Below are 26,023 nucleotides of genomic sequence, written 5' to 3'. Positions count from 1 at the left end.
GTGGATCCCGTATTTTCTCGCAGCTTGATATCCTGTCAATAGTTTGTTTTGTACACATTCAACTGTTTCTTGTAAATTTCCTTTGTCGTAAGCTCCTTTATCTATCTTTCGTTTATATTTCAGCGGCATATCTACATGTGGAAAAAATGCTCATTAATTATCACATGTTAGATAAGCACTTATTTTAAAAACTTATGTATTCAATTGAAACACATGCATTCCTATCTACTCTTCCGAGTACCTACTTAGCTAACATAAAACTGTAATAATAAAATTTTAAACATTTTATTTCAATTACGAACATTTTTTTCGATCGATATAAATAATGCGTCGTGTCCCATCACTAGTTAAAATAATGACTGCGAATTCATAGAAAATATATAGGGGAAGTGTGACACAACACAAAGGTGCACTTACCCCACGCGTTTACGTTCGTGGGGGACGTGTGTCTACTCGATTAAAGGTTTCAAATGCTTATCAATAAGTAAAACGATAACAAGACGAGTGCAGCCATGCTCTAGTGTTGTGCATTGCAGCACGAAATGCCTGGGGTATGGGCATACTAGTCATACTTGCAAGGAAGCCTTTGCGTGTCGGGGATGTGGGGGAGACCACAAAATTGCGGAATATCCCAAAAAGGGAAAGTTGACATGCGTCAACTGCGTCCGGAAAAACAGGCGGCTCCATCTGACAGCTCCGACGGGTCACAGTCCTATATTGCGCGCATGCATATTGCACCGCCAACAAGAAGCCAAGTCTACTTCCGCAACTGACTTCGGAAACCAATAATGGCTATACACCTAAAAGTTGCACAAGCGAATCTTGCACGGTGCAAAGTCGCCACAGTCTCTTTCATCAGGTATATGGAATCTAATAACGTGGACCTGGCTTTAATCCAGGAACCGTACACTGCAACATCGTTCAAATTCGTTCGTCGCTTTTTTCAGGTATCATTTTTCAGAAGCCGAGCAGTCTGTATCTAGTGAAGCCAGATATTCTTGTGCGTCGAACGTCATCTCTAACCCACTGCATTTTACTTTCCGAGTTTAGCTCATATAGTTGCGCTGTTGTAGAACTCGACTACTTAGGAGAAACGCTACTGGTCGGATCACTGTAGGTACTGCGCGCCATCGGTGCACATCGATGAATCGCTGACCGGCATGAGCAGGCTAATGAATACTTCAAAGGTTCACAGGCTGTTGCTCGGAGGCGACGTAAACGCAAAGAGCATCTGGTAGGGCAGTCGACGTACTGATAGTAGAGACACAGCCGTGTCAGATTTTTTAGCACAGCACGACCTAAACGTATTAAACGAGGGTTCTGTCCCAACGTTTGAAACGATCAGAGGACCTCGTAAGCTGGAAAGCTATATTGATATTACTGCGTATTCCAATGCTCTGCTCACCAGAGTTGAAAATTGAAGAGTATGTCGTGATGCAGCGTTGGGATCCGACCACAATGCGATTGTTTTTTCATTACAGGCCGCAGATAGCTACGCTGCAAACAAAAGTTCAAATGTCAATCAACAGCGACCAGGTTTGTTTAAGACGTCCAAGGCTAACTGGATAGATTTTGGGCTTGCACTTATTTCCCAGATTCAGGATCGTGGTATCACTGTGGATAGGTTAGATAGCGTCACAGACGCACACGAGCTCGAAGACATTGTCAAAGAATGGTCATTGGCGAACGAGTCGTCATGCGAGAGCACGATGGTGTGCTCTTCGGGCGAAGGATTCCAAAGAAAAAGTAATCCATGGTGGAGTCCGAAACTGGATACACTGAAGACGGTTTTTAGAGTAGCAAAGACAAAATTTCCTAATTCAGGCGTGGTTCGACGGCCGTTCACTCGGCAGATTTTTGAAGCCGCAAAGAATAAGTATGAAACTGCGATTGCGGAAGCGAAATTAGAAAGCTGGAAGAGCCATTGGGCTGAGGGAAAAGAGAATGTATGATATAGTCTTCAGAGAATGCTCAAAAGTAAGGCGTTCAAACCGCCTGAAACTCTGACAATCAACGGTCGCATGACCTCTTCGGCTCTCGAATCTGCAGAGGCTCTTCTTGCGTATTTTTTTTCCAGACGACAATATTGCAAACGAAACGGAGCAACAGACATTGATCCGAAATGCCGCCTCGATTCCTTCAAAGGAAGATGACGACGAGAACTTTACTCTCGAGGAGATCGAAAGAACAATGAGGCTGTTCAATCCAGCTAAAGCTCCGGGACACGACAGCTTCACGGTGGATATCTGTCTCAATTCATTCTTAACTGTTCCTAGCATAGTTATTGCTCTTTATAATGATTGTTTGCGAATTGGTCATTTTCCAAAAATCTGGAAGGTAGCTAGAGTGGTGGTCATTCCCAAACCAGGAAAGGACAACTAGGCTAACATCTCGTCATATCGGCCCATCGGATTGCTGCCCGTGTTCGGCAAAGTACTCGAAAAATTATTTATTAATCGAGTTTCCTGGAAACTTCAGACTAAACATCTGCTCAGCGAATACCAGTACGGTTTCACCCCTCAAAAGAGTACTGAAGACGCGTTTCATGCAGTAATTGATAGAATCAGGGCATCTAACTACGATGGTCAGCTCGTAGTGGCGGTATCTCTTGATATCAAAGGCGCGTTTGACAACAAATGGTGGCCATATCTTCTTCAACAGTTGAAATCTAAAAATTGTCCCGCTAACATTTTCAGACTCATCAAAAACTATCTATCCGACCGAGAAGTCTTCGTCGAATATGCTGGAGCATCTGCTACCAAAGAGACATCAAAGGGATGCATACAAGGTTCGTCTTGCGGCCCTGTCCTGTGGAACATAGTTCTCGACGATCTTCTCTCTATGCCGTTTCCTAAAGGTGTACACGCACAGGCCTTTGCTGATGATGTATTGCTGATTGTGAAATCCAAAGAACTTGGTTCTCTAGAAACCATGACTAACAGCGTGTTGGAGAGCGTCGAGACCTGAGGAAGGAAGGTCAAACTGTCTTTCTCCGCCTTATTCTTTACTAGGAGGCGCCTCTCTCCGCCTTCGCTGGTGATGAATGGGCAACCTCTATCTTTTTCTAGGGATTTTAAACTTTTAGGGGTAGTAATCGATGACAAACTAAATTGGTCAAAGCACGCGGACAGCATCTGCAAAAGAGCAGTGACTTCGCTCAAACTAGCAAGAATGGCCAAACCCACATGGGGTGTATCTTCTGAATCTCTTCGAATTTTCTACACTTGTGCTATTGAGCCTATGATCACGTATGCGGCCAGCATATGGTATGAAGCTGCCAAACGGAAAAACATACCAAAAAAACTCAACACGGTTCAGCGAACACTAGCGATACGAATATGCAGAGCTTACTGCACGGCTTCGCTAAATTCAACGCAAGCTCTAGCTGGACTTATGCCTCTAGATTTACGTTTAAAACAAATCGCTCTCACTTACAGAGCTAAGAAGGGCGATGAGGGCCTCGCAGGTTTTGTGCCTGACGATAGGCTTTACGAAAAACCGGTGGACTATAGAAGGCTGCCACACCCGGCTAGACTATTTTCTGAAGTGGTTTCTTATCCTGCAACGTTGGAAAGCAACGAATGCAACAACATGCCGATTTTCACGGATGGGAGCAATATTGATGGCGGTACTGGTGCAGAGTTTGTGGCATACATTAATGGCGGTGAGATAGCGGCTCGTAAGTACCGCCTTGCCAGCTATTGTACGGTAATGCAGGCCGAACTCTATGCCATCCAATGCGCTCTGGAGTGGGCAGGCTCAGATCCAATCCAACGAAAGCTCACCGAAAACCATAATATTTGTTTTTATTCGGACTCCAAAAGCTCAATCCAAGCAATTGGAGATCCCTTGTCTACTAATCCGATTGGCTTTTCTATTCACAGCGAGTCCGCAATACTGAGACGGCGCCACCCCGCGGTGCACTTCAAGTAGATAAGGGGACACACCTGGATAGAAGGAAATGAAAGAGCTGACAAATTGGCTCGGCATGGTGCCTCTGAACCCAAGACCGCGATAGCTTATGACAAATTTCCTCTGAGCTACGCGAAAATTACTATATCAGATATGGTTAAAAACGAATGGAACTCACGATACATAAACTCACCGACAGGGGAGTTGACCCAAAAGTTTTTACCTTCGATTTCGGCAGCACGAGACTTCAGGGTGCATAAGGGGCTGTGTTTTGAGATGAATCAGATTCCTATAGATCACAGAGTCATGCGAGCATACCTGCACCGGTTTAAAATAACATCTGATAGAAAGTGTCCATGCGACGACGGAAGCGACCAGGAGGTCCTACATTTACTCCTAGATTGTCAAATCTTTAGCAAAGAGCGGCACAAGCTGAACTTTTTATTACAGATGGCAGATGCGGACATTTGAGACCTTCCGGGGACCATGGCAAACGAGGCCGGAAGAGATGCATTTTTTAATTTCTGTATTGATGTAATAAAAAGAATTAAAATAATAAATGGTGACATGTAATGATGATTCATGCCTTTCAGATCAAGTGACTGCAATCATATAAGATAGGATAAGTATATGCTCAGAATATCAGTCCTATGCGACATTTCTTTTACCACTGGAAAAAACTCGACTACAAATCGCAGTCCTTAGTTCCCAATGAATACGACAAAATATTCATCAGAATCACCACCGCCTTGCGCTACAAAAAAATGTCCAGGGTTTTTGCAAGGCGGTTTCATAGACCCTGGCCGAATTCAAATTAGGAATACCCGATGCGGGTAGAAGAATAGTTTTCAATAAGGCACATTCTCTCAGCCGTCACAATTTTCATTTGACTAGCATCAAGTAGAGTAGTTTGCGTGAAAAAGTCCTTAAGAAACCTCGATAGTAAATGCGAGGTATCCATAAAGGCATCTAGAAAAATCAAGAAGTAAAGCAGGGTATCAAAACACATATACTCACAAATTTTTACAACGACAGTGCAGATTTCCGTGTTTTAAAAAATACTTTAGTAACAGCTACCATCTCACTCGTCGACTTCAAAAAGTCATCTGGAGAATAATCCATGTAATCACCACAGAAAACATGGTATCGACACCATTTCTGAATATTTTTATAAATCAGCGACTTTGCTATATCACCTTTCCATAGATGGCATCATCTTATTTGTAGTAGATCCTGAGAAATTGTAGTAGCTACACTTACCCCAAAGTTACACTTACCCCGACTCACCTTATATACCTATTTGTTCTGGGCCACCACCATCTTTAGATTAATAAAGCCTGAGCATAAATTTTTGCACAAGCAACGAGTGGTCTACTTTTCAGCTGTCAAAATCAGATCCCAGATTGCTTAACATATTGATTCGCCCTTTCTTGTTTCAAATTGAATTAATGTGAGTCGAGATAAGTGTGACATAGAATTCAAAGAGATGAATTTCAACCAAGTTCATGACGAATAGTGTGTTTTAAAGAGTTGAAAACTTTACCGTAGGATCTAAAAAAGCATAACAATAAATATGTACACAAGGAACCCACTTTATATCTCACTATGAAACGACATTTTAATATTTTTTGATTACTAGTCAGTTTGTTACACTTATCCCAATATTGGGGTAAGTGTACGTAAATTCATTTTTATTCCAAAAGTACTTCAAAACCATAACGTATAACATGCATAGAGAGGTTATATTTCATTTATAGATATTGAGTCTTGGGTTGAAACTATAGTATAGAATTTCAACAAAAATTGACTAAAACATTTTTTTTGGGGTAAGTGTGTCATACTAATGTATGAAGAGCTAGTGATGTGCTGAAACAAAAACGACTTTTTTTTATCAGTTAACCGGAGGTATCCTAGTTGACGGAAATCCGGTGCGACTAACGAGTTTACTTTTTGAAGGATCATGGGAAAAACTTGTTTTGTCAACATTACCTATAATATAGTGTTGTAATAATGTGGATATTGACGATCCCCAGTCTTGGTGAAGATGCATGGGCGTTAAATTCTCGACCGGCCTTGTCCCTAGACCAGGTTGAGAACCCCTGCTTTTGGCTAGCTCAGCACGGGGTCGGAGAGGGTAGTCAAGTAAGAGTTCTAAACGACACTTGTGAACACACCATAACAATATTACTATGTAATGGTTTAGAAACGCCACCTAATAATAGGATGACGTCTGAATCTAATGGATATATTATTTATTTAATTTAAAATCGTTCCGCACCCACCGCGTGAAACGTCAAAAAAAGAACAGCTGGTGATTCAAGTTCAATGTCACCAAGATTACGTACCGAATTGTGGCACTCGTAATATAGATCGCGGATCTATTTCAATTAAAAGTCTCCGTAGTTATTATTTAATTATTCCTTAATAAAATAATTTTTATAATTAATTTTTATTAGATATCTTAACACTATATTTTATTTACTAATAAATTAACAATATTTATTTATATAAACTTATTTTAGTTAATTAATTTTATTCTATATAACTATTTATATTTATTTTAATTTATGGGTATGGCTGCACACTCATTATATTATTGAGGCACCGACTATAAAGATTGGGAACCGCCGTCCCTTTTAATAGGTATACTCCCGAGCACTTAGTAACTACGTACTTAGTGACGTATTCACCTACGAGTGAATAATTTCCCGCCACGCCATATACGGATGACGCGATAACGATGACGTATTTGTTCGTATCACAGTGGGAAAATAATCTTGCGATTGATTTTTCAAAAACACGAATATCTGTTAACTTTCGCGAAGAGCTGCGTGGATTTAGGTCTTATCACCAAACGCAGGAGCCGTGGACTGATTTTGTATGGAAAAAACGCGGGTTTTTATACCCACTAGGCGGGATTTCCCTGAAAATTGACGTCAGAGAAACAAGGCCCCCCCCTTGTCCATTCTTAAGTTTTCAATAAATATCTTAAGAATCGTCAATAATTCCGATCAAGAAATTATACAGATCTGTAGGGTTCTCGATTCCCGCCATCGTAATATATATTTTAACAGCTTAAAGTATAGGAAAATATGGGAAAAAGCCGTACATGACTTTTCAGGGCATTTTTGCCCGCGGAAGGTAGACCAATGAGGTCGTTTTCGTCTCCATCCACCAGACCAGGAGCAAAACCCTCGGGCCAATTACGGAAAAGCAGTTTGTTTTCCCGCTTTCCCGAAAAATTATGAGTATCTAACTAAGTTAGAAACAAGCATCCCCCAGGTACCTACAGGTGGGACAAATTTCATAATCATCGCAAAAGCCCGAAAGAAAGATTATCAATTTAAAACGGTGCGTATTGTTAACGGCCCACGTGCTCGTCGTAGGTCAAAATTGAGTTTTTATTGTATTTTCAAACCATGATCCTGGACACTCCTTAAACGTTGTAGATAATCTATTCATATAATTTTGAAGCCTTATTATCCTATATAGTTATTTTAAACATTTGATGACTGAATAAAGTATTTTTGTTACATAAAATAGTATTCTTTTAAACCTCTCACTCTAATGTTTTAGAATATAGTCATATTTCGGTAGATAACTGTGCAGTGGTGTTAAGATTTTTTACATTTATTAATTTTTAACGCATTTATGAAACCATTAGTATAATTTATTACGAGATAATTTTTGTAAAATATTCACGATAAAAAATTATATTGATAATCTCTGTGATCCCAAATTTGACAAGAATTAGGCATTTTATTATTTAAAAAATCGGCAAGATTAACACATTTGAAGATGATTCTAAAGATACTTATTATAAGCTATTTCTTTGACCATTCAAGTGTGATAAACATCTTATGAATAATGATTGCTTTATAATAATTATTGACCTAAGAATAAGGTAGTGTTTTTTTGAAATACGCCATTTCTTTTGTCATTCCCCAGTGGTTAAGCTACAACATACGGCCGTAGCCATAAATTGACAAACTATAATTGAAGTAGGGTAGTACCTACTTTAGAGTATCACACTGCCTTTAACCTTGGCGATAGGTAGGGGGCCCGCTTCAGCATGTGGGGACCATATTTTGATGTATAAATTGTTTTACCTGTGGTGTGCCGCGGAATTCTGGGAATATCTTTGGTGTGCTAAATATGCAAAATATGAAAATCATCAGAATGATTTTACAAATTGAAATCGAAAGCCAATAAACTATACCTTGGGCTTAGACAAACAACACGACAAAAAATGATTTGTAATTCTCCAGCACCCTTTTTAGTAAAATTTCTTAGATTTTAATTTCTAACACAAAAATTTCGAAACACTGATGTCAGGTTTTTTTAGAAACCCGTTCCCTAATGAAATTCTTGGTGTCCACCCGAATTCTGGTGTGGTATAGGTGATGGCTGGGGAGGGTTGACAGGGCTCTAGCCTAGGGGCCCGGGCTGTGGGGGGCCGGCGTGTCGGGTTGACCAGATAAGTGAGATAAACACAAATCATAATTTATCTTTAGCAGTAAAAAAGTCGCCTGCGGCGCTATTACACTTCATGACTATGAACATTTTAAATTATATAATTGTCCAATATATTTTCAGATTATTATGTGTCGATACTCGACAGCTCCATTATTTAAGTAGATGTATTGAAAATCGCCGATAATTCACTGTATAAGTACCCTCAATTTGAACTAAAACACAATTTGAAAAACGTTAATGTAGTGTTTCACACTGTCTTTAATCTAAGCGGTGGATAGGGGGCCCGTCAAATACCCTAGCCCAGTGGTCGGCAAACTCATTAGTCAATAGAGCCAAATATCAACAGTACAACCAGCGCTCGAAATGGAAAAGTTTACGAACCGGAGCGCTCGACAAATTTTCTGAAAATATTTACATAGTCATCAAATCGTATGTGTATTTTATAAAAATAAGTGTCAGATTTTCTATTCTATGGCCTATCTAGCTCAGACGGTCAACATATTTTTTCCACGAGACGGAGCGATAATTTTACAAATTTCACGAGCCGGAACGGCGCTCCGGTGCGTTCCGTTCCATTTCGAGCCCTGAGTACAACGATTGCGATTTCTTTTGAGAGCCAAATTTCTTAAACTGAAATTATATGCGTAGGTAGTAAGTAGGTACACTGCTAATTTACTTAATAACCTTTAGTTAAAGTTTTAAGCCCTAATTAAAATATAGGTAGGTACACTGAATAAAACTGAATATCATATGTACCTAATAATGATCTTATTTATTAATAAAAATTAAATTGTAAGTCAGGTATCCATAAAATTGAATCATGACAATTACTGACAAACTCAATGTGAATAATGGCCTTGCATCTTCTTGTAAAGTTTGGGTAAGTCAGGTTCGTATGTTGTTGATTTAATTTTAAGCACGATTCCAGGTTCTCATCAATAAATCGATTTCTCAATTTACTCTTGATTTCCTCTCTTGGAAATCTTTTTACTAACCACAAAACTTGCAATATTAACATTGTTGAAAGATTTTATTCAGTACCTAATTAAATACAGAACTTTATTTTTCTTGACTCTTCTCCTCAGCTGCTTTCTTCCTTGCATCATCGACAGAATATTTAGCGCAAAATTACGAGTTTTAAGTTGTAGTATCTCTCTAAATTTGAATGCGCTAATTTTTCCCGACACATAAATAAAGGTCGGTAAGCCATTTAAGTTTTGAATAAACGCGAAGTCTTGGTCTATTCAACATTACATTTACGGTTATCCTCTTCCATTTTCTTTGCGTCTTCTTTGTAGCCATGCCAAATATGGCAGAGAGCATCTGTGGCAGAGCCGCACTCAAGGGGCCAAAGAGCCGCAGTTTGCCGACCACTGCCCTAGCCTCAGGGCCCGTTTCACGATGTGGGGGCCATGGTGTAGGTACACCGAGTGCAAAAGACAAAAGACCGATAAACGATATATTAGGCTGTGTTGTATTGAGTAGGTTGTGTATAATTTAAAAGCAATAATACTTTTTTTGTCCATTTTCAATTAATATGTTGAAACCTCAATATCAAAAAACCAAAAATCTGCGATAAACATTCGGCGAAAAGAATGACTACACCCACTGCGGTGGTGGTGTAAATCAAAAGAACATTTTTTCGGTGGAATTCGGCATAAATATTGTAGCTCTCTAGACCAGTGTTCCCCAAACTTTCGACATCTGTGTACCCCTTCTATAATTTTCGTAACACTGAGTACTCCTCGTCAAAGAAAAATGCATATAAGTACTTTAATAACAATCAAAATATATTCCTTTTGTAGAACAAAATAATAATAAACGAAAAATAAAATTCATTCATAATAAAATATAAATAAAAGTTATATTATAAAAAAATAACATTCATTATAAACCATGAGAAGGATGAAATTATTGGATGTATTTCAGGAATGTTTCTGTTAAAACTGGATACACATGTTGCATTTGCAACTTAACTGATGTTTAAGTACACTCCTTATGTTTATTTTGCAAGAATCCGTCTGAAGCTAATAATTTCAACAATTACTCTTCTTCCGCATGCGATAAACCTTCTAGTATGGATGTTTTATTAATGCTTGTTGTACCAGGCGTAGCCATAACCCAGTGCAGCGCGTACCCCCACCAAACTCTTCCCGTACCCCAGGGGGTATGCGTGCTACACTTTGGGAAACACTGCTCTAGACCAAGCGGGTAGCACAGCCGATATTATTTAAGTAATGTTTAAGCACACTAGGTACACATGACCAGCATGGTCGCTGTTCACTTCCAATCCGCCAGTCGCTGATGACACGCTCAACGGTTACCGCCACTATGCCTCCAATTTAATAAAAACTAGGAGAAACTGTACAAATATATCGCCGTGTATTGTGAAATTATGTAAAAATATTTATATGAAGAAGAAAAAGAGCCTATGGGACTAATTTCCATTCTCCTCCTTCGCCCCCCCCCCCAATAATAAATCCTGGGTGCGCCACTGGTGCTATGGGTGAGAAAAGCTTGCGGAGCACTGCTCTAATGCATTGCTCCGAAACCGGTGTGCCGCAGCACACTGGTGTGCCGCGAGACGATGCTAGGTGTGCCGCGGAGCATTGCTTCCAAAAAAACACAAATAATTTTGTATATTATACAATACTTACTTAATAGCCAAATTTGCGTACATGGCTGGTAATAAATACATTTGAGCACCTGCATGAACTTAATAAAACAATGCAAGGTCAGAATGAAAATATATTGACGTGATCTGATAAATTAAAAAGATTTAAGACAAAGATCTCTAAAAATGTACCAAAGGACTCACCAGACCACCAATGAAAACAAGCAATTAATTTTGGATCCGTCTCAAAAATGTTTAACTTTGCTTCAAAAGAAATTTCATCATTACTTTCATACAATGAATGCGACTGGATTCGAAACCCTTTTGCAACCAATGCCAAAAATTATATAGAACATCTTATGGTATTTTTTGGATTTCGGTTAATAAAGAATATCCTCGTATTTCTAACAAGGCTACCAAACTAACTAAGTAAGGCTAAAAACTTGTACGATCATTGAAACAAGTTATTTATTGATAATACCAATACATGGGAATAATAATGTACATTTGGTTCTTCAACGTGTGTTATGTTTATTTAATTATTTATCAAATAAGTAGGTATGTAATGTAATTTTGGTGCCCTGGAGGCCCAAGCTCAGGGGGGGTGGCGTGGCAGGTCAAGTAGATAAGTGAGATAAACACAAATTTGCTTTAATTGCAAAAAAAGTAATTTATCAAAGCAAACAATTTATTATTATTGTGTCAATACTCGACAAATAATTATTGTTCACGACAACTAACCGTAGTTCAAGTGGATGAATTAATAAATACAACAAATCGCTAAACATAGAATCAATACGATTTATTTTACTTCGAACATCATTTGAAAAACGCTATTTTAAAGTATCACACTGTTTTTAACCTTGGCGATAGGTAGGGGAGGCGCCGAAGATTCTGGCCTGGGGTCCATGTTTTGGTGTATAAATTGTTTTACGTGTGGTGTGCCGCGGAATTTTGGGAAGACCTTTTGTGTGCCGTGGGTGAGAAAAGGTTGCTGAGCACTGCTCTAATGTATTGATAATAGAATTATAAACATTTTATTTCAATTAGGAACATTTTTTCGATTGATATAAATAATGCGTCGTGTCCCATCACTAGTTAAAACAATGACTATGCGAATTCATAGAAAATATATGGGGGCAGTGTGACACAACACAAAAGTGCACTTACCCCACGCGTTTACGTTCGTGGGGAAAGTGTGTCTACTCGATTAAAGGTTCCAAATGCTTATCAATAAGTAAAACGATAACAAAACGTGAAGCAGGGTATCAAAACACACATACTCACCAATTTTTACAACCACAGAGTGCAGATTTCCGTGTTTTAAAAAATATTTTACTCATAGCTACCATCTCATTCGTCGACTTCAAAATGTCATCTGGAGAATAACCCATCTAGTCACCTCAGAAAATATGGTATCGACACAATTTCTGAATATTTCATGAATCACCTTTTATGAATCACCTTTCCATAGATGGCATCATCCAATTTGTGGTAGATGCTGAGAAATCTTAGTAGCTACGCTTACCCCGATTCACCTTATAAAAAATCTCAAATCATATAGGTACCTATATTAACTATCAATGTTATTTATAAATAATGTACATTCCTGTTATTCATCAGCTGTCAAAGTCAGGCTAGTCCTTCACACAAAAACCGGTGGTAAAAGCGATTTCCAAAAAATATGTAGCATTGATATAATATGCATTACATTTTGTAGGTGTGTTAATGCTAGTGTATTATTTATCATGTAACTCATCTATCCAAATCAAACCATTCCCTGTGTGAACACGATAGACGCGTCAGCATGAGCACTCTATAGAACAATGACAGGTCATCATTAGACAACAACGGGAGGGGCGGAAAAAGTAGGACCAGTCGTTGCTAATGAATCGGATTTCTACTTGAGTCGGCAATGTCTGGGTGCAAATTTGTCTAGGAATTAAATTATGTATTGAGTATTTCGTTGTAAACTTATAAAAGATGGTCGCCAATATAATCGGAATTTCATAAATAAGACGTCGTATGCATATTGTTATCAGACAATTTTGGTGTGATTAGTATTGCACTGGTTGGTTGTCTCAATTATTAGTAAAACACAAAGAGATTAGACTGTAAAACACATTGCCCCGAACAGAATGGATGCTTGCTCAAATGCCGGTCAGTAGATATTTTTTTTAAAAATAGGTATGTTTTTTAGGTACAATCTCGCCGTGCATACGTGTAAGTGCTCAGCCGTCGTGGCTTGGCGGGCGCGGCGCGACGGCGTCTTGCGAAACTCAAACGTATAACCGTGTGTGAAATGTTCGTAGATAGTGTCTTTTTTGGGGCATAAAACACACGGTTATACGTTTGAGTTTCGCAAGACGCCGCCGCGCCGCGCCCGCCAAACCACTACGGCCGAGCATTAAGAGGTCACGTAGGTAAATTCAAAATATCGATTTTTGTCAAATTTTTGTGTTCAATTTGAAAAATGGCAGCACTCTGAATAATATTATATTTTTTATGCTCTGAATTTGACCTACTGCCAACACTCAACTATTTGTCAGTTTGACACATGCAATTTGAATTTTATTTACGTTATCCAAGCATTTTAAATTTTTATTGAAACAATTTGATTCTTTTGCTTGGCTTAGCCTGACTTGGTTAAATTGAAATAATGGATGAACGTGTTCTACGCTATGAAAAGATTGATTTTCTCGGAGAGGGGCAGGTAAAGCATGCAAACAAATAATAATACTTGCATGGTGTCTATTAGGTTATAAAAAAGTTTCAAAATAATCCGTGCTTATTCTATAGCCACATTCTACCGGTATTATCAATAAATACATGCACTCAATTGTGAGTGAATTGAGATATAATAATTTTGTTCGTGTGCGGCATGAAAAAAATTTTACATACTTCAGTAACATTACCTATTGCCCTCATCAAACAGATAGCTATTAACTCACATTTTTCGGTAATTTTATAGTACTCCATATCGTCTTTGTGATCGAGGTCTTTTGAGACCAAAAACCAAACCAAAAATTAATACAACCTACTGTAGCCTAACCATAAGTAGGTTGTGTTAGGTTTTGGTTTGTTTTTGGTCTCAAAACAACTTAGCCAAAATGACGATATGGCATACTATACATATTGTGCCGCATCTCCCATCTAGCAGCTCTCTTTGACATCAATACTGCCACTTCCTGGCGATGATATTGCTCCTGACCTGAGTGAACAATTGAGAATACCAGTCTTGTAAAATATGCTTTGACCAAATAATCAAATTCAAAAAATTCAAAACATATTAAAAAAAGACATCTTGTTTTTATTGAATATGCTTGTTTAAAATAATAAATTATTTTGATGTGAATTGCAGTTTGCCACAGTCTACAAAGCTCGGGACACCCGGTCAGATGTGATAGTAGCTGTTAAGAAAATTAAATTAGGAAGTCGGGCAGAAGCCAAAGATGGCATTAACCGAACGGCTCTTCGAGAAATCAAACTGCTCCAAGAGTTGCATCACGACAATCTCATCGGCCTTTTAGGTGATCATATTAACCATCAATTTATGTTTAGTGAAATATAAGTCATTTAGTAAACCATTTTTTTATTCAATGTATAATTCACAAGATTTACGAATGTAACATTCTTTATTAAACATACATAATTTGAAAACTTGGAGAAATCATGGCACCGGCTAGTAAGGAAATTGATACTTGATTTAAACCAAGGCATAAAACACAAAAGCCGACTGCCAAAATTAATACAATTTGTGAAGCACTTCAAAAATGTAACAACTACTAGTTAATTTCATAGGCGTGAATCCAGTGGATGCGTGTTCATGTCCTTCTGGGCATCGTAATTTTTTTTCTAGTAATGTAATATATTTGAGGTGTTTTCATATTATGTTAAAAATAAATCATTGTTGTGCCTTGGATTTATCAACATCGAGAATTGTTGGTTTATTGACAGTAGAATTTCTTCAGATTAATGTCACAGAGTCTTGACATCGTTACTAAGGACCCCAGAAGACTTAAAAAATAAACAATGTAATTGTAATATAAGAAATTAAAAGAAAACATTTACTTTGTTCACAGATGTATTTGGACACAAATCCAATGTGTCTCTAGTTTTTGACTTCATGGACACTGATTTAGAAGTCATAATTAAAGACACGTCTATCGTGTTGACTCCCTCAAATGTCAAGGCATACATGATTCAGACATTACTAGGTAAAAACAATTCTATTAAGTAATCATTTTTCAAATTTATTAACGTTCTTTTTATGGCTGAGATGCATAGAATGTAAAGATTCGTTAAATCAAAATAACATGCATATATCAAAATACACTTAACAGCTGTGAAAGTGAGGCAATGTTGCAACTGCAGTCAAAATTGTTGTCATTTTAAAAATTTTCGATTTCCGAATGGTTAATTCTCAATTTTTTAAATATCTTTTTAAAGTTTCAAAAAATTTAGTTATTTAAAATAATAGAAGAATACATTCCCAACATGATGCATACAAATTTTTTTAATGTCAAATAACAGTTAACCTATATATTATTATATACCTGTTTCAGCTCTAACACTATTATCAAGACTAAGTATTAGTTGATTTACTATTAATTGTGATTTATTATGAAACTATTATTGTTTTTTTTAGGATTAGAGTATCTCCACAATATTTGGATTCTGCACAGAGATTTAAAGCCAAATAATTTGTTGGTGAATGGTGCCGGGATTCTAAAAATTGGTGATTTCGGTCTTGCAAAATTTTTTGGTTCACCAACTAGAATAAATACACATCAAGTGGTCACTAGGTGGTATAGGTATGTTTCATTTTTTCTTATTGAATTCCCAATCTTTTGTCTCAAATCAGCAAATGTATTCCAACTACATAACACAACACTAGTTTAATATATTTATGAATTTGAGATAACCCCACTGCGCTACAGATGATGTTTGCAAAAAAGATGATTATTTAAAATGATTGATTGCATTGAGTTTTTTTAGTTAGCAGTCATGTTTCACCTATGTGAGAAGTCTCATGAATGCTCCAGTTGGTTTAAAATTGTACAAAACTTAACCTATAAAAAAGCATAAAATTTATGGGTGAACACAAAGAGATTTCTGCGATGTCACAGTATAATAATTATGAATTATGAATAATCTTTAATTTTTTCTTCTGCTTTGTCTATGCGAGGTAATTCATGGCCGTTGTAATTTGTTAAAAATCAATGACACTTGACAGCTCGCAGAGTTAGAAATTGACAAATATAACTTGAGGCTTCCCCTCAAAGCTTGGAAGATTGATACGTGTCTCCCTAACTGAGTCAAAGGCCGTCATAAACATACAAAATGAGCTAACGGACCATATTGTGATTGAGTCTGGTGTAAGGCAGGGTGACGCACTCTCCACCATGATGTTCAACCTGGTTCTCGAGGCCATAGCCCGTAAGGTTGACATAAGGGGTTGTGTGAACTCTAACACATCCCAGATGTGCGCCTATGCTGACGACATAGTCATAACTAGCTGATCCAAACAAAGACTGATCGACAATGCCACAACATTGAAAAAGGAAGCGGAAAAGCTTGGATTAGAAATAAATGCCTGCAAAACAAAATACATGGTATCCACGCGAGAGCAGGGTCCACCTCGAAATATCTGTGTGGAGCAGCAGGAATGGGAAGAGGTTCAGAGCTTCACGTACCTGGGCTCTAACCTAAACACACTCAATAAAACAACAGAAGAGGTGAACATACGACTCATAGCTGCTAATAAGTGCTTCTACGCCTGTAAGGGTCTACTGAGTTCGAAAATCCTAAGCAAGAATAGCAAACTGCTTATCTACAAAACAGTTATTCGACCAGTAGCTACCTATGGCTGTGAGACATGGTGCCTCATTCAAAGGGAAGAACATAAACTGGCCATATTCGAAAGAAAGATCCTCAGGAGAATTTTCGGGCCCACATTGGAAAATGGAAGTTACAGGATAAAAATGAACCACGAGTTAGAAGAGTTAATAAAACATGAACGGTGGTGAAATTCTGTCGATCCCAAAGACTAAGGTGGGCTGGACGCGTTGAGAGAATGCCTGAGCACAGGACGCCAAAAATCATGACCAAGTGGATCCCACAGTGGAAACGGTCTAGGGGCAGACCAAAGAAGAGGTGGGCGGAATGGAGAAAGATGGGGAGGGCTGGAGACTGGAGAGGAGCAGCCAGAGAAAGGAGCGTGTGGAGGACAATTGTAGAGGAGGCCAAATCCCGCCCCGGGTTGTAGTGCCGAGAAAGAAGAACTTGAGGCTTGGTGTCGCGATTTAACTTTATTTAATCTACACGGTCAACAGAGCTACTGTTAACAAAAGTTACTTTTGAAATTTCATACCAAAATAGGTATTATGTAATTAACTCAATGCATCATAGCATTTTTATGACTATTTTGAATAATTTGAGAGTCAAATATTACATTGCAATAAATCTGCTGGTATCTTAAAGATCTACCATCGTAAGTTGGCAGCCGGTCGAATTTGAAACTAAAATTGTCTATCGAGGATAAATTTGTTACAAATGCCATTTAATTTTACAACATGTTTCTCGAATTATGGATTGCATAATATTTGTACAGAAATCTACTACCAATAAAAAATTATAAATTACCATTTTTTTGTTAGTTATGGTAATATTCTCAATGTCATACTAGCGCCCTCGCTGAAATGCCAATTTATGATGGTAGATCTATAGTAGCTGTCCTGGTATGTAATGCGTCATGTTTGTTTGTAGGTCACCTGAACTGCTGTTTGGTGCCCGGCAATACGGGACAGGAGTGGATATGTGGGCGGTGGGTTGTATCCTAGCCGAGCTTCTACTCCGCGTGCCTTTCCTGCCGGGCGAGTCAGACCTTGATCAGATCACTAGAATATTTCAAGTCATGGGCACACCGAATGATGACAACTGGCCTGTATGATCATTTTATTTGTTTTACAATTTTCTTCTTATCGTACCATCCCTTAACAGAGAACTCAGTCATTATCTGCCAATTGGAACAATTCGGTGGAGAACTCGTACCAATCATAGCAATTCTTAAGCTACGAAATACAACATCGTCCTTTGCTATGTTTACCATTGATCTTTCCTTGGATAATAAGTTTTAGAATGCTGTGAGAGAGTGATAGTTACCATGAAAAAATTGATTTCATTAAAGTCAATTTTTTAGTTACAGTAGAACGTCGATATAGTGAACCTCGATATAACGGACTTCGGATATAACAGACAAAATATCCGGTCAAATGTGAGCATTTTTAAAAACATTCTTTTAGGTTATACAGTGGAACCCCGATCTACCGTTCTCGCATAAATCGTTTTCCTGCACAGATAGTTCATTTTTGAAAGTCACGCCAAACACCCATAAGAACAATGTTAGATAATCCCGCATTAACCGTTCCCCGATCTATCGTCTAAATATTATGGTCCCGTCACCAATATTATCCCGATTGACCGTTTTTGTTGAATATTTTTCATTTCGCTTTTGTAGAATTGTTTATGATTACAGACTATTACAGACCTTTCAGTCGCGTCGCTTTGTTTGCACAGGTCGGTCGACGCTCAGGCTTGCCTCGCATTTTGCATCACAAAGTTTTATAAGTCGCAACTAAAATGCCCCACATGAAGAAAACTAGAACTCTAGCCGAGAAACTGAAAATAATTCAAGACTTCGAAAAGTCCTGGAGAACGAGTTTTTTTTTAAAATTTATTTTATGTCTCCCGCATTTATCGTTTTTTTTTCTAGGGTCCCTTGAAAATCGTAGAATCAAGGTTCCACTGTACATGTTTAAATCCAAGGTCACCGCTTGTAAACAATATTTTGCGCATGACAATCACGTCATACCTCTCACACTCGAATTTGAGTCATAATGCCGTCCTGCTCATACACTGAACATAGCACTGACGTTTGCAACACTGGCTGCTAATTTGCACACTGCAAAGTAGTTTAATTTGTTTACTTGAAGTGAATGGACGCATTTATTACTCCATTCAAGAAGTTTACAATAGTTAGAAGTAGACGAAGGTGAGCCTGGGTCACCATGACTGAAAGTGAAATAGCAAATAAAGTTATGATGATCTTGGAAAATGAGGATGGACGTGAAGATAGTGAGAAAGAAGAAACAACATGCCCAAAAACAAAGTAATCAGTAATAAGATCGTGTTCAACGATCTAACAACATATTTTATTGACTATTTATTCGTCAGATGACGAAATTTAACTATATTATACTTATTTTCGTAATTTTAGAGTTGATTATAAAAAAACAGGAGACTTAAAAAGTGCAAACAAAACTTGATTCGTTTTTCAAAGCTGGATTACCGAAAGCAAGCTCATCGACATCGAACATTAACGTCACTTCACATCGGGTGTGTTCGGATATTTCATCCGAAGACGAATAAACAGGATTTTGTTGTTGTTTTTATATCGCATTAGTCTGTTATATTGATTTTTTCTATAAATTCAGACTTAATTAGACATTGTCTATCTTGCAAAACTCATGTATCTCGTTTTGGTAAAAAATCAGTCAGCATCACATCGCATTTATGATTGTTTTTGCTTTTGCGTTGTATTATTGTGCCTACTAAATATTCTTTTTTCTTACATTTATAAAGGGGATGTCCGGTCTGCCTGATTACATTGTTTTCAAGACATTCCCGCCAACTCCTCTGAAGCATATCTTCACGGCAGCCTCTGACGATATGCTGGATCTCCTAACTAGTCTTCTAAGTCTGTACCCACCCAGCAGATGCGAATGTACCCAAGCTCTACAAATGCCATATTTCAGGTAATACACTTTGATTATTAAGAGCGCTGGTGTGTGTGTTATGATTATATATTATATTGTACTTAACACATGAGCTCATGTGTAGTCCATAACATAGTATGGCAAGGTAATGACGCCACCTACACAAAATGTTGCGACAGCAGCATGAGAAGGAGCCTTTACTTGAGCATTAAGACATTCAGGTTTTTGTCACTTTTTCCATGGATAAATCCACCTATCCCCGGGGTGCCAGTTGTGACCTTTTATTTTTTTCCTCAAAACAGGACATCTACTAATTTTTATGTAATATGTGTATACAAGAACACGCATATTTCTACATAGTTATTTAAAGTATCAGGAATGAACACGTGAAAATAAATAATTTATGTGGACATTTCAAATAGGACTTCTTAAAATTTACTTTGGTAATTAACTCATTTAGCGTTGACAACTCAACTGGCGCGTGGCCATTAGATACCATTAGCATGATAATGAAATGTGGTAATTAATTAGTAATTAAATGGTGTCAGCAGTGAATGTGATTTTGATGACTTTTTTTACTTCATAAGTTTATTCACCAGTTGTCATCCCTCTATCAATGCTAATGTATTGACCAACCTTTCTATATGTCCCGCCCCAGAGTAGTCTTTGGAAACATTTTCACGATATCCAATTCATTGCAGACAGATTTTAAAACAGTATGTGAATATCATTAATGTATATTGTATTGTTACAGTAATAAACCACCGCCTACGGTTGGCAGTAAACTTCCTCTGCCGTCGTCCATCTTGCAATTGAATCCTGAAAAACCATCGCTGAAGAGGAAACTACTTGAAAGCTTAGAAGGAGGAGGGGCCTCATTAGCAAAAAAACTTCAGTTTTAATTATCGTTAGTGTAGTTAATCAATTGAAATCAATTATTATTTTAAGTAGGTATTACAATATTTTTTTACTTTGATAACCTGTCATTTCAGACTTAGGGCCTTATGCATAGTCACAATAATTATGCTGATGTGCATTTTTTTGTGTATGGAAGGAAAGAGGAGATATATCTCGAAATTTGTAAAAAAAAGGTCAAATAATATGCTGTTTATCCGCAATATATAAGATAGAGATGATTTTTTACTGCATTATATACAGCAACATAGGATGATCCCGAGAGTATCATGAAAAGTAGTGATTTTAGAGATATCTCCTTTTTTCTTTTGCACACATATATTTCTAATTCTGAGATATGAAGTGTTGTAGGTGTGCCATTGGCATAAATTTCATTGCTTGTAAATAAAGGAAGTTTAATTATATTATGTACTTTGGAATTTTTATCTCATGCCAGGTACTCATTAGCGATCCGTAACTTTGACCGTAACCAGTATGGACGTCAAATAATTAGTTTGCGAGCTTAATAAATAATTATTTTGCATCTAGAATTGATTAGTGTGTGTAACGGTTACAGTTACGGCTTGCTAATAATTGACTTAAGACGTATTGTTTTAATTATTCGTGTCTACACATTTCACTAAAACTGCTCTGAAAATGTATCTGCAATCAGGAATTTATTAATTAGCGATGGGGCAATTGTGCAGGGACTGCGTCTGGAAAATTCACATCTTGTTTTTAAATGATCCAGGTTATATCAATTGTTGGTGAAAAGACATTAAATATATGCTGGGCTATTTAGGCCTTTGGTCTTTATCTACCAGAGGCACCTAGCGGAAAAATACGAAACTTTGAATTTTAGACATTTTTTTGATAATTTACAATTTCAACTGCATTAATTAATACATATATATCTGTAAACATTAAAAATAAAAATATTTTTTATTTTAAGTCAAAGATATTCTTGGAATTGTAAAAAAATGTTATAAAATGTGAATTTGTCCAAGGACCCCAACTTATTATTACATATATTTTATGGTCATATTTATTATCGGTACTGTTCGGCTATGAGGAATACAGCGGAAAACACATTTTTAAAATACCCGATATACTGGATTATTTGTTAGGTTAATTAACCTAAACTAACAAATAATCCAGTATATCGGGTATTTTAAAAATATGTTTTCCGCTGTGTTCCTCATAACCGAACAGTACCTTATTATCTTCTTAATCTTATAAGATTTTATATAAATAAAAAGGATTTTAAGTTATACACAATGTGTATATTTTTATAATAATTTATGTTTTTAAAATAAATATAACAAACATTAAAACTATGAATTAGTCAAAAATCTCTTCGATACAGGACACAAAACTTAAAATAAATTTTAATAATAAATATGAACATAAATTATATGTAATAAGATGGGGTTAATTTTAAATGTGAATTTCAGCCGGTCTGATTCTATGTGCGTACATATGTATCAAAGATGTTGAATATTCTTCCAGATGGAGTCACTATTTCATTATAAAAATCATTGAAGCAAGTTTCAGTTTTGCGTAACTGCCATTTTTTGTATGGAAGAAAGAAAAGCCAAGCCGGAGAATTTGTATGAACAATAAATTTAGTGCAGTATTCCAAGTCTTTTTTTCTTCACTCACATACTTTAGGCTGGTCCATCTCATATGTACAAGGTTTTTTCTCCAACATCTTGTGTATTCATTTTATTATTCCTCATCAATTCGGAGAATCATGGTTATTAAAAATTCTGTATATTTGATACGCTCATCATGTATTTCAAATAATTGGAAGTGTAAAAATGTTTACTGTGTAAATTGAAATGAAACAACATTTAATAAAAAAATATCACATGGTCCAACTGTGACTTTCAATTTTATTTATTCGAAGATAGTAATAAATCACCAATTCGCATTGGACATTTGACATTTTGACATCGACAACAGTTTGTCATGTAATTTTTATTAACATTCCCAGACCAGATTGATGTTGCATACAATAACTTTAGTTAAAAATTGGTCTATACGTTTTATAATTCTGCTTCTTTTAAGTACATTTGCTCCGTGCTGATATAAAAGAAACATGCCCGTTTGAAGTTTGGCTAGGGAGACAAGACGGCGCGTCATAATGACACACTTTAAATTATCATAGTTACATTGCATCGCACACCGAAGCGGGAACAATCTAGGACAGATGTTGCACGCGCTTTTAGTCATTCTCGTATCGTTGATAAAAAATAATTGCCCACAAATAATAAAAAAACGGTGAAATACGAACTAAAAATTTAAAATACAGTACTCAATATTATCTATAATCATTAATTGGATTTTAACATCCGAATTTGATTGCTTCCTCCAAATTTTATACCGTATTATAGTATCTGTATATTATAATATTCCATTTATTAGGCATACAGTTACTTAGAGGTGCTTGGGCTAAACTGTAGAGGCGATATTTTAGTTTTTTTTTTAAACCATTAGATTGGTATACCACTAACATGGAAAAGATAAAGCTCATTTTGCTCGTTCACTATTATTACGGTAGGTGGACCGTGAGTAAGCATTAAAATTAGGATCAGCAGGAAAAAAATCGATCTGAAGAATGACCAAAGCGATTTAGCGGGTTAACTGATGTCCTCAAAATGACCTAAATACAGTGTGTAACTAAACCAAATAGATACTAATAACATACAAATACTGTTTAAGGCAAATTATCAATTTACAATTATGTCAATCCTTACAGTAATGTATTTAAAGTAGGTATTTTACAGTTTTATTTATTTTTGAAATATTACAAAATGAACAACACTTACGAAACAATAAATTCTCTAGTTACAATAACATTTATGCGGTAATATATGACAAATTTCGTGAAAATATGTGGATTATAATATTAATAATATATATATATATATATTATCTCTAGCTAACAAATTTTTGAATACAGCTAAAATACAAAAATAATTTTACAATAATTATTCCTAAACTAGTTCTGACTTAAAGGAATTATTGGTAACAATGTTTTAAAACAATTCTTAAATCTTTTGCTTTTAACATGCCTGCCGCAGTATGACAGAGGTGGCTGTAGTGTTACTTTAATGACAATCATATATCGATTAGGTTATAAACAAAATAATGTGTTATTTATTACATACCCGAATAATTAATTTTATCAATTAGGCGAAATTGTAATTTAAACGTAACATTACAAAGTGACGAATAAAAACTTCACGCAGAAGTAAATCATACGAGTTGCCATTACAACGAATATTAAACGGGACGATATCGAATAGTAGTTAACACACAATGCAAAAGCTTCCTATCGTAATTATTAATTAAAAAATATATTTAAAAACATCTTTCAACTATCCATATTATACTCAGGCACCGTGATTTATTCTATTTAACCTTGAATTGGATTTCGCAATTCGTATCCTATCAAAAAAATTTATCGGATGGTGAGATTTGTGCAAAATGCCGGGTACAATAAAATATATCCGACCCCGATATCCTTTCAATGATTCCTCCCGAAATACAATAATCATTATTTAACGACAAATATAAAGTAGGTACTGCAGTAGAACCACGATTATCCAGAATTGTGAATAAAGCACTTCAAATATTTGTAATGACTTTAAGTTCTGTACTATTGCATTTGAGTCGTTTTTGCAACCTGGGTTTCGCCTTTCGGCATCTTCAGGCACTATGTGCACTCACCAAAAGGTAAATACACACTGACAACGAATACAATTAATTCTAACTTATATAATAAAGTAGGTAGGTAGAAACATTATCACCCACCTATTAAGTCAACAAATTATGAATAATTGAAGTATTCGTAAAAAAACGACTCAAATGGAATACTACAAAACTTAAATCCATTAGAATTTAAATTCAAATTCCATCAAGTACCTACTCTCGGTCGATAATATTAATTAACACTTCAAATAATGATAAACCAAAAAAATCTTTTTTACTTCTGAAATAAATATTTTTTTACATCATTCTTTGAAATTCAACCATTCATCCATGGCTTTCTGGATAATCTAGATTTCTACTATATTTCTTACCCACCTGCATATTATGCAATTCATTTTTACTTCTACACAAACTCAATATCAACAGAATGTATAAAATAATTTCTATATTAACCGTCAAGAGTAGTGTTATATTAATTTTTTAAAACATAATTTTTTAATACTTTTTACCATTGGGTACACTTAGACTGCGTTACGCATTACGAAACACAAGTGATTTGTAAAAAAAATGTTAAGAATATCATTCACATTAAATTAAAAAAATTTAAACAGCCATAAATAAATGTAGATTCATATTCCACTCAACGAGTTTAAAATTACCCGTCAATCTGCCGATTGTACACGTATTTAACAAAGAACTGAACTTGAAGGCTAAAAACCCCTAGCGAAAGTGACAATTGATTTTTATAAATGCATAACATTTTCCACTTATAAAGATGATTTTAATTTACCTTAATTGTCCCTGCCGAAAAGAAATTTAAACTTTACAAATAATAATAAATATTGTATGTAACTTAAAATTGTGTTAATTAAATTCGGAAATTTGATTGGATTTAAACATAATATGTAAAGAATTACATAATTCAAATATATAATCTGAATTTAGCCATCGTTCTTTATACACTTAATAAAGACAGCTGTGTCCAGAAGAAGTACTCGACATTACTGTTTACGCTAAGCCGGCTCACATCAAACTTGTCTCGCCTGCAATGTATCGAATACGTCGAATATTCACAAAACACACGTTGCCAAATGGAGCTTCGCAGATCGGTCGAATGCGACTTTTTAGTTTTGAAAAAAATATCTACTCTTGCAATGAACTAGTTGCATGCTTCTCGGGCTGAACACCTACGAATTGGTCATTCCTATACCGGTTCGCCGATCGCCGCATCCAAATATATACACGTTTCGAAGGTTACGTGTGACTGTCGCTATGTAGACGTGCGCAGTCTTCATATGCAACACCGGATCGACGTTTTTGGAAGGTTTGATTTATGGCTGTGCGGCAGACGAGGTGAGTTTAGATGTGAGAGCATGAGAGAATTGATTTATAACAGTAGAAATTAATTCATTTAAATGTAATATGAACGGGTAACGGTAGTGAAAGCTTATATATATTAGTTTTATATATTTGCATCAGTCCCTCATACACTTAACATTTATAAATATAAAAATACATAGTTACACGTTTTAAGAACTGGACAGAATTAATTTTTCATGGAGGAATTTAGTACAAATGTCAATTCACATTGATTTAAGTATTTAGTTAGTTACGTTGAAGATTTTTCTAAATT

General features: G+C 36.2%; 1 protein-coding gene across 1 annotated transcript; it reads left to right on the top strand.

Annotated features, from left to right (window-relative positions):
• Window positions 1-13,534: 13,534 nt before the first annotated feature.
• Cdk7 (Cyclin-dependent kinase 7) lies at window positions 13,535-21,104 on the top strand. Its single transcript, XM_085946080.1, has 7 exons — window positions 13,535-13,715; window positions 14,364-14,532; window positions 15,085-15,219; window positions 15,651-15,816; window positions 17,771-17,948; window positions 19,646-19,818; window positions 20,534-21,104. Exons 1-7 carry the CDS (start codon window positions 13,662-13,664, stop codon window positions 20,679-20,681), a joined length of 1,023 nt encoding a protein of 340 aa, XP_085802206.1. The 5' UTR covers window positions 13,535-13,661; the 3' UTR covers window positions 20,682-21,104.
• The last annotated feature ends 4,919 nt before the right edge of the window (window positions 21,105-26,023 follow it).

The sequence above is a fragment of the Rhyacophila brunnea genome, unplaced genomic scaffold (assembly GCF_057557595.1).
Source record: "Rhyacophila brunnea isolate RB1 unplaced genomic scaffold, BYU_Rbru_1.0 scaffold_19, whole genome shotgun sequence".
Lineage (NCBI taxonomy): Eukaryota > Metazoa > Arthropoda > Insecta > Trichoptera > Rhyacophilidae > Rhyacophila > Rhyacophila brunnea.
The sequence above is the reverse complement of the archived record's forward strand: the minus strand, read 5'-3'. Positions and strand labels throughout refer to the sequence as shown.